The 12,558-nt window shown below is 42.6% G+C and overlaps 1 protein-coding gene across 9 annotated transcripts in view; it reads right to left on the bottom strand.

The window, feature by feature from the left end:
* The window catches only part of Cntln (centlein), a 253,782-nt gene extending 245,716 nt beyond the window's left edge, over positions 1-8,066 (bottom strand). For 7 of the 9 annotated variants that reach the window (XM_036178204.1, XM_036178206.1, XM_036178205.1 and 4 more), the window contains exons 1-2: positions 7,566-8,066; positions 2,597-2,685 (exon numbers count right to left, since the gene is read on the bottom strand). In XM_036178204.1, the coding sequence (XP_036034097.1) occupies positions 2,597-2,685; positions 7,566-7,913 (437 nt within the window). In that variant the 5' untranslated portion in view covers positions 7,914-8,066. The remainder of the gene's footprint in view (positions 1-2,596; positions 2,686-7,565) is intronic. The other 2 variants (XM_036178210.1, XM_036178212.1) reach the window with 1 other exon arrangement.
* Between the last annotated feature and the right edge of the window lie 4,492 nt (positions 8,067-12,558).

Raw genomic sequence — 12,558 nt, 5'->3', positions numbered from 1 at the left:
AATCAAAAATCATTCAAAATTTAACAGATTAAAACAACAAACACGGAGCAATGAACTTTGGACACAACAGTATGAAAGAAAAGTTCCTCAAACTTGCTTTCCAGTGGGACTGGTGAAAGCTATAACACATAAAATATAACCACATAAAGCTTCTAGAAATGGTCCTAGGGCAAACAACAAGTGGAAATGTATCTGTTGAAGAATATACAGAAAATTAAATAGAAAATAGAAAGCAAGGACTGTGTGGGAACTGCATCAAGACGGTTCCCTCCTTGGGCCATTCCAGCTCAGCAGTATGGGGAGTACACCCAGGTAGCTGCAAGCCAAGAGTAGTTCCGCGTCTTCACGTATTTCTCATCCTGCTCCAGCTGAAGCTTACTGATGCCAAGACCAACCAAGGTGCAGGAGAGAAGTAGGGATTCTACTCTTCTCCCGGCATGGTGCTTCTGCTTTGGGTTAACACAGAGACTCAGAAGAAAGAAGGAAAATGAGAAGAGGGTGAAGCCAGGAAGGGAGGAGAGTGACGTTCAGATAGGGGCTGAGATTTCACCAAAAGATGCCACCCAAACTTAAAGGGGTCTTCCCACTTCAAATACTATGTTCTAGAAATACCTCAAAGAATGCCCAGTTCCAGATGCAGCCAGGTAGACAAACAAGATTAGCCATCACAGTTATCAATCTGACTTGATTTTGAATTGACTAAGAGACAAGACCTTCCCTGAAACTGGACAGCACCTCTTAGTGGCAACCCAAATATAAAAATGCCCCATGGAAACTACCACTTTTGTCTGCTCATTTTTATTCCCTGCTGATCTGTGTATCTCATCTGCTGCTGCTGTGGCTCCTGCCGTTTTACGCTGATACTGGAAGCTTCCTTCTTTGGCCTTCCAATGTAGACCGATGACCAGGAGCCTTTCAGGAATCCTCCAGGCCTTCAGCACCACACTGGGATGCTGAGGCATCCAGTCTCCTTGACTGAGCAGCTACCACATTCTCAGCCTCTCTAGTAAGTAAACATTGTTGGATTACTCAGCCCATATTGTGTAAACCAATATAATAAATTCTTTAATAATATATTTTCATTCTATTAGTTCTGTTCCTCTAGAGAATTCTAATTATACACAAATTATATACACTACATTTTGAAAATCACAGCTATAAAGCAATAATCTCTCCAATTTTTATTATACATCTTAGGAACAAAAAGCTTTAGAGTTTGAGAACACACCTCAAGTATGTATTTATTTATAAACTGTATGGATATAAATATATATATATGTGTGTGTGTACTCTTCTACAACTAAAAATATTAGTACATTAAAAGTATAAATTGGAAATTATAAAGTATGAGAAAATGGCCTGATGATATTTCACTATTTCCTTCTGTTCAAGCAAAAGGTAGGTAAAAATTGAGGATAGCTTTTTAAGTTGGAAAAAAAAGTATTAAGAAAAAAGGATGAAGAATAGGATCACAGAAATGTCAATTCAACTGCCAGAACTTTTCTAGAAAGTTGTACTGATTCAAATAAAAAATAGAACAGAAAACATTTATTTTCAGCATACTGAAAAAGCAACCAGGAAGCTTCAACAAAAGGTAATTTTGATCATCAAAAGGGAAGTGTGATTAATAAATTGGACATACAAGCAACATGAGGAAAAGACAATTACAATATTTTAGGAATCTACAACAATCAAGGATGGTAAAATTCAGCATAGTCTGGCATGTATCACAGATTTTAACAAGAAAAAAAAAAGCAGATATTGTTAGAACGATCACAGGGCTAGAGACCCCAAACAAGAATATAGCAAAGTCATCAAAAATTATACACAGGTTATATGAGCCTGATTCCAGCAAAGAAATGAGGAAATGAAAAGATATCCATATGTTTAGCTTCTCATTTAGGAAATATAATGAAATCCATTTAATAGGAAAGCAAGTATGTTAATCACTGTGTTAAATGTCAGGGGACTACTGCATACTAAATGTGTGATGAGGAGTACCAGCATCACTCCAGTGTTTCTAATGACCACAGAGAGCCTTCATAATCTACAGTTAAATGACTGAGCATCCCTACAGGGCAATATTGAAGTATAAATGAAAACTCAACTTATCCCAGAACACTTCCTACACTCTGGCAAAGTCACCTCAGATTTTCAAGAACATGCTGCAATTATGTAATGGGGAAAACTGAGTCAGTCTAGGGAGTTTCCTATCCGGCAGCTGTCAAGTAAGAAGCCAAACAACAAGGATGTCTCCCAGAAGTGTGGCATGCCTACATACACTCTCTTATCTAGTATCTATGCCACAGTTTTCTTTTAACTGCTAAGGACTCGTATGTCAGACTATGAGTAGTAAGATCCTAGCACCTGGGAGAAGGGAGAAAGATCAGGGTTCAAGGTCATCCACAGATACATAGCAAGTGCAAGGTCAGCCTGGCCTACATGAAGGATCTGGCAGTAATTACAATGTTGTGATGATGGCAGTCATTTGGAAATCAAACTAATATTTTGGGGTATTGACAATTTTAAACTTTATATAAAAGAAAAACAAATTTATCAAATACAAGACTCATGAAATATTAAGTTGAGAGCTCACCTTTCCACAACCAAACTGATACTTTGAGTGAGATCCGGATTTGTTGCCTGGAGGCGTTTCCACAAAGACCATACAAATTCTTTGTCAGCCTTAAGGAAATAAAAAGCATGTTAAGTATGTTGTTTCTATTGACAGGAGATGATACTATGTTAAATTTAAATATAAAAAAACAATTATTTTACTATTACTTCTATAATTATACTAATGAATTCTTTAAAAGTATAGCAGGAGGAGGCTGAACATGGCTCAGTGGTTAAAAGCCCTAGCTGCTTCTCTAGAGACCATGGTTCAGTGCCCAAGACCCACATGGTGGCTTACAAGCATGTGTAACCCCAGTCCCAGGGAACCTGATACCTTCTTTTTGCTTCCTTGGACATTGCATAGACATAATACACAGATATACAAGCAGGCAAAATACTCACACCCACAAAAATAACTTTAGAAAAACATTTGAAAGTATGGTAGGTAAACCTTCTTTAAAAATTTCTTATACTGATAGCCTACATCTAATACTGATAGTGCTGCTGCCCACACTTTGTGATGCAAGTGCTGAAAGGGAATTTCAGTGACATTGGCTGAGAGGAAGCTGCCCTTCATCTGCTGCTGCCTTCCAGTTCCCTGGACCCCAAACCCATCAAAGACCTGTTTGCCCCGCTTCCTCCACTTTCTCACCTCCTTCACCCTGCAATGCTTTCAGTAAGATGTCCTGCCCAGGGAAAAAGACTGGGAGCCCCTCCCTATGTCTGAGAAACTATAGACAGTTGATGGCTTCTCAGGGAGGGAAAATTTTCTTTAAGGGCGTGGCCCCTGGAAGGTCAACCATGCTCCAGTGGACCGGGTACAACAGAGTATATGGGCACACTTTTAAGAGAGGGAGGGAGGGAAGGAGAGAGATGCAGTAGGGAGGTAGGTGAACTGAGGAGAAGTTAAGGGGAGGAGCAGGGTGAATATGACCAAAATACATTGTATAAAATTCCCAAAGATTCAATAAAATATTTTAAAAATGAAAAGGCCAAAAGGAGACCATGGATTGAAAGGAAATATTTATAAAAGACATATCTGATAAAATACCTGTATCCAATATACAAAGAATTCTTAGAAAGCAGCAGTTAAAACACAAGATGATGTAAAAATGAGCAGGAGCTCTAAACAGATGTCATGCCAAAGGTTACACCTGGCAAATCTATTTCCCTCTATACCAATATACTAACATTTCCCACGATCTTCTATCCTGCTGAATCCAGTGGACGGTTTCCGACTTACTAGATACATCAGTTATTAATTCCGGTTAATAGAAATCACTTTGGGGATCTTTAAAAAAATAATGATGACCTAGAGGTTTTGATTAGCTGGTCTTAGATAAGATCCAAATATCAGAATTCTTTCGAAGCTCTGAGATGCACTCAGAATTAAGAGTCAATGCCCTACCTGATGTTATACAACTAACAGAGTTTTACAAACCAATCCTTCTATAGTTTCTCTATCCTTCATACTTGTATTGCCAACTGTCTACTTGGCAATTCCAAATGAATGCCTAAAAGGCACTTCTTAAATTTAACTTGTCTGAAATAAAACTCTTGATCCATAATCCTCTCACAAACTTGCCCTTCTGCATGTTAGAAATGCATTATTATCTCATTAATTATTTCAAACACCTAAAATGTAGGGAGAAGTCAACCTTGATGGCTCTCTTTTCCCCATACTTCCTATACAAAAGAAGGCCTTATCTGCAAAGTATATCCTTATTCTAATCACTCTCAACGCCTTCACCATTATCACCCTAGTCCAAATCAATTCCAACTCTTGTTTATATCTCTACAAGAGGCTCTTAGACTCACAGGTCAAATGTCTCCAATGGATTCCCATTAGATTGGGCAAATAATCCTAACTCTTTACCAAGACTCTAAAACTCCATGCCATCTGGTCTCATATACACCTCTCCAAGATGTCTATCATGCTCCCCTATCCTTAGGCTGGCTTCTTTGCTCTGCTTGAACCAGAGTCTTTGGGTATGCTATACCATCATCCAGGTTTTCATACTGATGATTCCCACACTTAATTCAAGGTTTTACTTAAATATCACCTCCTCGAAACAAGTTGACCGTGGCCATTTACAACTAAAGCCACAAGTCTGCTAATCCCTTGTCCTATTGCATTTTTTAATGTGTTTATTTTTATTCTTTGGGGGTGGAGAGAATGGGACACACTCTTGCCACAATGTGTGGATGAAAAACAAGGACAACTTTTGGGAGCTGGTTCTTTCCCTCCACTGTGGGATCTGAAAATGAAGCAGCACTCTTGCCCACTGTGCCATCTTGCCAGCTTCCCTAGTTTGCTTTCTATTTCTGTGATAAAGACACCATAAGCAAAAGCAGCTCTGGGGAGGAAATGACCTGGCTTGCATGTATGATCACAGTCCATCACTAAGGGAAACAAGGAAGGAATTGAGGCAGGACAGGGACCTGGAGGCAAGAACGGAAGCAGAGGCTGTATAAGAACGCTGCTGACTTGCTTGCTCAGTCTGCTTTCCTATAAAACCTAGGAACACCAGCCTAAGGACGGCCCCTACCCACAGGCATCTGGGCCCTCCCATATCGGTTATTCATCAAGAACACTACTCCATTAGAATATAGCTTCTATCTATGTGAGGAAACCAATTGCAAGATGCATTCTTAAGTCTACATTTGTTTGTTTTTACAAGGGTCTTTTTTTTTTTTTTCAGAGCTGAGGACTGAACCCAGGGCCTTGCGCTTGCTAAATCCCCAACCCCTTGTTTGTTTTTAATGCCTGGACAAGGCTTCAACATAGCTAAATATATGGTAGTTATAAAATACAACTTACTTCTCTGAGCAAATATTCTGATTCCCAATACCATATGCTTTCAAAAAGCTTATCATTAAATTCAGTAATGAACATGTATGTCTGTCACTTAAATGCCCTAAATAATTTTCATCTAAAACTGACTTATAGTTTGTAAATGTTGTTGGCTGCTACAATAACGCCCCATACACACACAAGCTTTATAAATCCAACATCATTTTGTTTCATCTGCTAGTCTGCAAATGGTGAGGAGTGTGCACATCCACATACTGTCCTGCATTTTGTCACAAACAGGATACAGTCTTGAAAGACATAATAAAAGCAAATAATAGCCTAGAAGTCATCTCTAAACAAATAAAATAAGGCATTAAAAACATCTTGAAAATCTTGGGGAAATGCTCCATTTAGAAGTTCCTCCCTCAGTAAGCACGACAGACAGATTTCCACTCATTTAATCACCCTTTCCTTCTGCTAACCTGGGGGCCACATGTGTTCCAGGGAGGCGAGATACAAACGAATTTACTTTGGGTTGCAATTCCCAACAACATTTGGACCCTATATAGTCTCAGGACCCTATACAGTGTCATTTATAGATGAGTAAGAAGAAGAAATCACATCAAAAACCTAAAGGTTTAACTTTGTTACAAAACAACTCGGAGTTTAATTATTTCCACTAGTAGGACTCTGGTTTGGCTATAATCTTGGTGATAAGGGATGCTGCCAACCTCATTTCTAGAATTTACTGAGATATCTCCAATCATCTAATAGTAGTATCAAATCTCAAGAGTTAGCCATTCTAAGCTAATTAGGACCATTTCTATTTCTTACATCTGCCTCAAGTATTGCAATAACTCCCTAGTCAAGGTATGCCCAAGATCACAAAGGTCAATGCCATATTTGAAGCCACATTTTTAAGGTTATAAATGTGAGAGTAGAGGGACAGAGCAGAAAATGTGGGTGGTGTCTTAGATTGCTCCTTTAGCATGAGCGCATATCTCTAAATTCCCCAAGGGTGGGGTTTACAGTGGACAAAACGCTTTTAGTTCATTGCTGTTTTATCCCTTTGCTCTTTTTCCAGCGAATAGAAAATGAGAAGGGGGAGGGGGGTCAGCTAACTGCTCCTCAATCTACTTAACCAAAGCTATAGTCAAGTTCAACAAAATTCTGTTGTTTTTAAGCAAAGGCCTATAAAACAGGGTGAGAGAGCCCAACAGAGCAAACCATAAGGGAATGGACAAGGCTTTACTAATCTGAACTGATAATACTGCTCTGTCTCTGTTGGCAGTTCCTAATTAGTGTCTCTTAAAGACAGTAATTTAATTTTTTTAAAGACCTGTAATTAATTGAACGACGTCCTTCTTCCTAACCCAATATAAGGTTCGAGACAAATCCTAGGAGATGGTGGTAAGATAGCAAAACGCACCCCCAGCAAAAGAATAAAACAAAAATAGCAAATCTCTGTGCACTGAAGGACAGGCAAGCTCACTTTAGTTTACACAAACCCTAAAACTCATGTGAGAAGTGATTTGAATGCAACTGATTTAACAACTGCTTTCCTCCGCCAAGGTCACATGAAAGTATGTGACTTCGCACTCATCATCTATGGGATCATCCTAAGTTAATAGTCTAGGGGGAATCACTGAAGTTAATAAATGAATAAGGAGCATTCTATGTGTGAACTCCCCAGTCCCAAGGCTTTCTAAAAAACGGTGATTGTGTTTGGAACTTATGGTTAACAACGTAAGAACAGGGGTAAGTGTGGGTTTGAAATTTAAAAGCAGGCTACTTCATCCGTGAAACTTTATTTTTGTGACACGGTCCTGTTTATTTCAATTCCCGAGTGCGCTCCACTCGCGGGCACTAGTTCACCGCCAGGAACTTGGGCTTTGAGGAAGGCGCCTTTGGAGAGCGTGTAGCAAAAGGAAACCCGCGTCTGCAGAGGGGCCGAGGCTGCTGCCCAGGCAGCCGATGGGTTGAGCCGCCGGGCGGGCGTGGAGCCTGGAGAGCGCGTCCCGGGAGGGCTCCCCGGGTGCCCGGGCCGCGAGCGAGCGAGCGAACAAGAGCCCGGGGGCGACGGCGGGCGGCCGGGCGGCCGGGCGCGCTGCCCCTGCCCGGGCGGTGGACGGGAAGGCCGGCGGCCAGTTGATACCTGACACAGGGCCAGCTCCTCCTTTAGGCTGCTCAGCTCTTCCTCCAGCAGCTGCGTCCGAGTCGCCTTCGCCTCCGCCACGGAGAGGCCCTCTGGCCGCCAGGAGCCCGGGGGCGCGCTGGCGACTGGAGCGAGAGCGGCCGCGGCCCGGCCCGGCCCTCGCCGGCCCCCTGACCCTTCTTCGCCCCTCCAGACGAGGTCGCTTTTATCCGCGAAGACCTCCCTCGCGGCGCCCGCCAGCCCCGAGGCCTCGCTGCGCACGGCGTGCACCTCGGCTCCGCGCCCGCGACGGCCCGGCGGCCGGGCCGGGGGCGGAGGCAGCGGGGAGGACGGCGAGCGCGCCGCCATGGCCGCGGCGCCTAACGGGTCAAGTTCCCGCTTGAAAACTCCACCTTCCCTTCCCCATCCTCAGGAGCCGGGCCGGCCGGCCTACGCATGCGCACGGCTTTTCCCGCCTCGGACCGCGCACGGGGCTCGCGGCCCCGCTTCCCGCGGGCGAGCTCCAGGCGCCGGCTGCAGAGCTGCGCGTGCGCGCCCGCGGGCCGGAGTTCCCCCCAGTCCGGGGTGCTTGGGCTGCCCGGGTTCCCCGCCCTGCTACACCCCTACCGAGGACCTCCTTGACATCCCTCCTCTTAAAGCCTTCCTGCCAAGCCCCCAGCCCCCAGTGATCCCGAACTGTGAACTCCTCCTCCTCCTCCAAGGCTTCTGCCAAGTCGTTTTTCACGTTTCATTGACCGCCCTCAAGTGTTAGTTACCCCGCTAATCTCTCCAACGCTGTTGTAAGCTCCTTGAGGATCGGGGAATAGGTTTTAAGAGTTAAGTGTTTTCTTCACACCCCTGGGCAACGCCGCCTTGCAGTGCGGCTGACATCCAGCCCACTGAAGTCAAGGAGACGCGGAAAGCCTTGTGCTGAGCTGGGACTATCGAGCAGGCTTCCCACTTGAATTATGATCCTTCCTACACCCTTTGTCTTTTGTTTTGCAAGAGTCATGGTTTCCTTTGAGTCTTTATGTCAATTTCTTTATCCCTTGGCTGGATATCAGAGCGAGTTTGTCCTACAAGGCCCAACAGCTTGGTGTCCTTGGACGGATCCAAAGTCAGCAACGGCGTGTGATGGAAGAAATGAGACTGACTGGCTTACTTTCTCCTTTAGTCTCTGGCTTTTTCTTACTCGCTTTGTCACACACTTCAAATACTTAACCTTCCTTTATCCTTAAAACACTTCCTCGCTGTTGCTAAACTTAATAGAGGCAGGCACGCTGAGCTGAGTTTCACAGATAGAATTGCTCTTTTGTGTGTGTGTGTGTTTTTTCCAGGAATGCATCCAGAATACTTGGAAGACATTTGAAGTAAGGATTGAACCCACCGTGAAGTGACCATTTTCAAATCATCTATGCCAGAATTTAGTCGGCATGCCAGAAGACAGCCCCTCCCCCCGCCCCGTCTTCTTTCCCACCCAAAGAAGGAAGTGTGAAGTACATTAAAGAATTATTTTTAAAGTACTTGTGGGGGCCATGGCTCAGTCCATGGCGTGTTTGTTGTGAAAGCAGGAGGCCCTGAGTTCAGTCCCTGAGAAGCCACTTTTTTTTTCTTTTTAAGCCAGGCTCCACGATGTTAGTGTTGCAGTATTTGTACACTGTGTGAAGATGTGTTGCTGTGATTGGTGTAATAAAATTCTGAACAGCCAATAACTAGACAGGAGAGATAGGCGGGACTTCCAGACAGGGAGAGGAAAAGGAGATAATTGAGGTGCACAGGAGACACGAATGGACATAGAATGGGTCAGACACACAGACAGAATGGGAGAGAGGTAAAAAACCACGTGGTAAAACATAGATTAACAAAAATATGGGTTAATTTAAATTATAAGAGCTAGTGGGACAAGCCTAAACTAATGGCCAAACTTTCATAATTAATAAGTCTCCATGTTGCTATTTGTGAGCTGGTAGCCGATGAAAAAGCTTGCTACATATTGGCAGGCCTGTAATCCCAGAACCGAGGAGACGGCGACTAGAAGATCCTTGGGACTCACTGGCCAGCCACTCTGGCCAAATCTGCAAGTTCCAAGTTCAGGGAGAGACTCTGTTTCAAAAAACATAATGGAAAGAAACTGAAGGAGACACAGGACCTCAGGTCTCCACACACACAAGCACCTAAGGCATACACATAAACACATACATACACACAAAAAGAAAAAACTACATAAACTTATCTTACAAATGTTACATATTGAATATTTAACATTTGCTTACTCCAATGATAATTTTAAAATATAAATTCACTTAATTATTATCTTACATTAAATTACATGTCATTTGTGGTTTACTAGTGAAGAAACTGAGACTTCAGAGGTCACTGTAATTTCTGACTTCCCATGTCTGGTAATAGGGAAGCAAGAGTTTAAATCTATTTAACTCTAAAATTTATGTATTTGATCTCTATGATTATTTGAAACAAAGCATTAGTTTCTGAAAATATATGAGATTTCATTGGGATTAGCACTGGGAATTCTAACCATATAATTCATAGATTTGACTTGAAATAACTATGAGTGAATATGGTTATTTCTTATTTGTTCATTTCATTTGGCCCTAGAAAGAGTCTTTAAAAATCAATGAAATATTTTCTGTTATGTTCTGTATCATGTTCATTCAATATTTCAATTCAATGTTTTGATTGATAGACAGACAGACAGATAGATATGGGGGGTCTGCTCCTACTTTTTCACCCAGGGTACTCTTAAGCCGGGAAAGGTGAGAAATATTTAGATAGAAATATAGAGGGGAGTATTGGTGAAATTATTAAGGCCACTCCACGTAGTTAAAAGGGAGGTTTATTTTGTGGGGTAACTTACAAATGAAGGGTTACAAAATGTAGGTTGCAGGATCTGGCAAAGGTATAGGGCAGTCTGGCGGTGTTCTCTGGAGAACTCTGCTCGGTCTACCTCCAGCGTCCAGTGTCCTGGAACCAAGAGAGCCACCTCCTCTTGCTCCTCGGTCTTCTGCTCCCTCCTCTGCCCCGCCTTGTGGGCGTGATCATTACTGAAGCCTCAATGGGGGTTGGAACTTCCAGGCCAATGCTGGGATGGCTATCCACTACATCTCCCCCTTTTGTCTAAATAAGAAAGTTCTAACCTAATACAAGACTATACACAAAGAGATGGTTATCAAATATTGTCCAGGAGTAATGAGGGATAATGACTTAGATAAGTTGGAATTACAATAAGTGCAAATAATATCAAGCAAAAAACACATAGTAAAATCCAGGGAAGTCTAGAGCATGGGTAGGTGGCATGTTACAAAGATCATTCCAAATGGTATCCTATCCTAAAGAACCTGAGTCTAATACATAATATATTCTATCTAAGATATTATATATGTATATATACTAAGTTGTAACTATAACTGCTAATCTCCAACCTCATCAAAGACCTGAGAAGGAATATAATAATACCTGAGAAATGGGAGAAGGACGCAAGCAACTTTCAGGAGTCTTGCAAGAGTAGACAGAGACAGCTAGCAGCCTGGACAGTCACCTAATGTTTCTCAGTATCATTGGTTCATAATTCATGTGTTTCCACTAGTTTGGCTATTTGTCCCTGTACTTTTTCCAATCTTGGTCTCAACAATTCACACTCTTACAGTCCCTCCTCTTTCTCGACAACTGGACTCCTCGAGCTCCACCTGGGGCCTGGTGGAGGATCTCTGTATCCACTTCCATCAGTTATTGGATGAGAGTTCCAGCACGAGAGTTAGAGTGTTTGGCCATCTGATCACCAGACCAGGTCAGATCAGGCTTTCTCTCGACCATTGCTATAGTCTACAGTGGATGTATCATTGTGGATTTCTGGGGACCTCTCTAGCACTTTGCTTCAAAAATCATCCTGAGTGAGGTAACCCAGACTCAAAAAGACAAACATGGTATGTACTCACTCATAGAAGGATACTAGATGTAAAACAAAGAGGATTAGACTGCTACTCACAACTCTAGGGAGACTACCTAAAAAATAGGACCCTAAAAAAGACACAGGGATCGCCCAGTGACAGAGAAATGGATGAGATCTACATGAACAACCTGGATGACAGTGGGAGTAATGAAGGGCAAGGTTGGAGGGAAAGAGAGCTTAGGGGAGCAGGGGATCCCAAGGGAGAACAAGGAATAACAGACCATGATAAATGAAGGCAACAAAAACTGAAGAGCCGACCCTCCAGCCTCTCCTTGTTTTTATAGATGAGTAATATTCTACTGTGTAGATAAACCCCATTTTCTTTTTCTTTTCTTTTTTTTTTTTCAGATCTGAGGATCGAACCCAGGACCTTGCACTTGTTAGGCAAGTGCTCTACCACTGAGCTAAATCCCCTCATCAGTCAGTGGGTGTTTACATTTCCATCTTTTACCTATTCTGGATAAAGCTGTTCTGAACATTTGTGGATAGGATTTTGTTCAAAACGCCATGTTTAATTCTTGATGAGTGAAATTTCTAGAGCTTCTGGCAATTTGATAGTAATTTTAAAGATCCACTGGGTTTCCTCTACTTGTATCTATCATTTTCCATTGCCATCAATGATGCATTAGGACTTCAATTTCGCACCATTTTTGCCAGTACTTGTATATTGTTTTGTAGCATGAATCTTAAAAGGTCTTATTAATTTTATAAAAAGCCTCAGGAACCAGATATTGGGGTGAAGGCTGAAAGGTCAGAGAAACAGAACAGGCCACAGCTAACCTCACTTCACCAACTTCTCAGCTGATCTTGTTTCCTCAAACTGGAAGCCTCTGTGTCCTGTAGTCCAAAGTCCAGCTTTTAGGCTTCTGAGCAGCAGTTCAGCTGAGATCCATTCAGATGAGGAAACAGGCTTCCAGGCTTTGAGGAAACGAGATCAGCTGAGGAATTGGCAAGGTGAGGTTAGCTGTGGCTTGTTCTGTCTCTCTGATCTTCCAGCATTCACCCCAATACCTGGCTTCCGGTTTGTTTTATTAATAAGACCTTTTA

The sequence above is a fragment of the Onychomys torridus genome, chromosome 2 (genome assembly GCF_903995425.1).
Source record: "Onychomys torridus chromosome 2, mOncTor1.1, whole genome shotgun sequence".
NCBI lineage: Eukaryota > Metazoa > Chordata > Mammalia > Rodentia > Cricetidae > Onychomys > Onychomys torridus.
The sequence above is the reverse complement of the archived record's forward strand: the minus strand, read 5'-3'. Positions and strand labels throughout refer to the sequence as shown.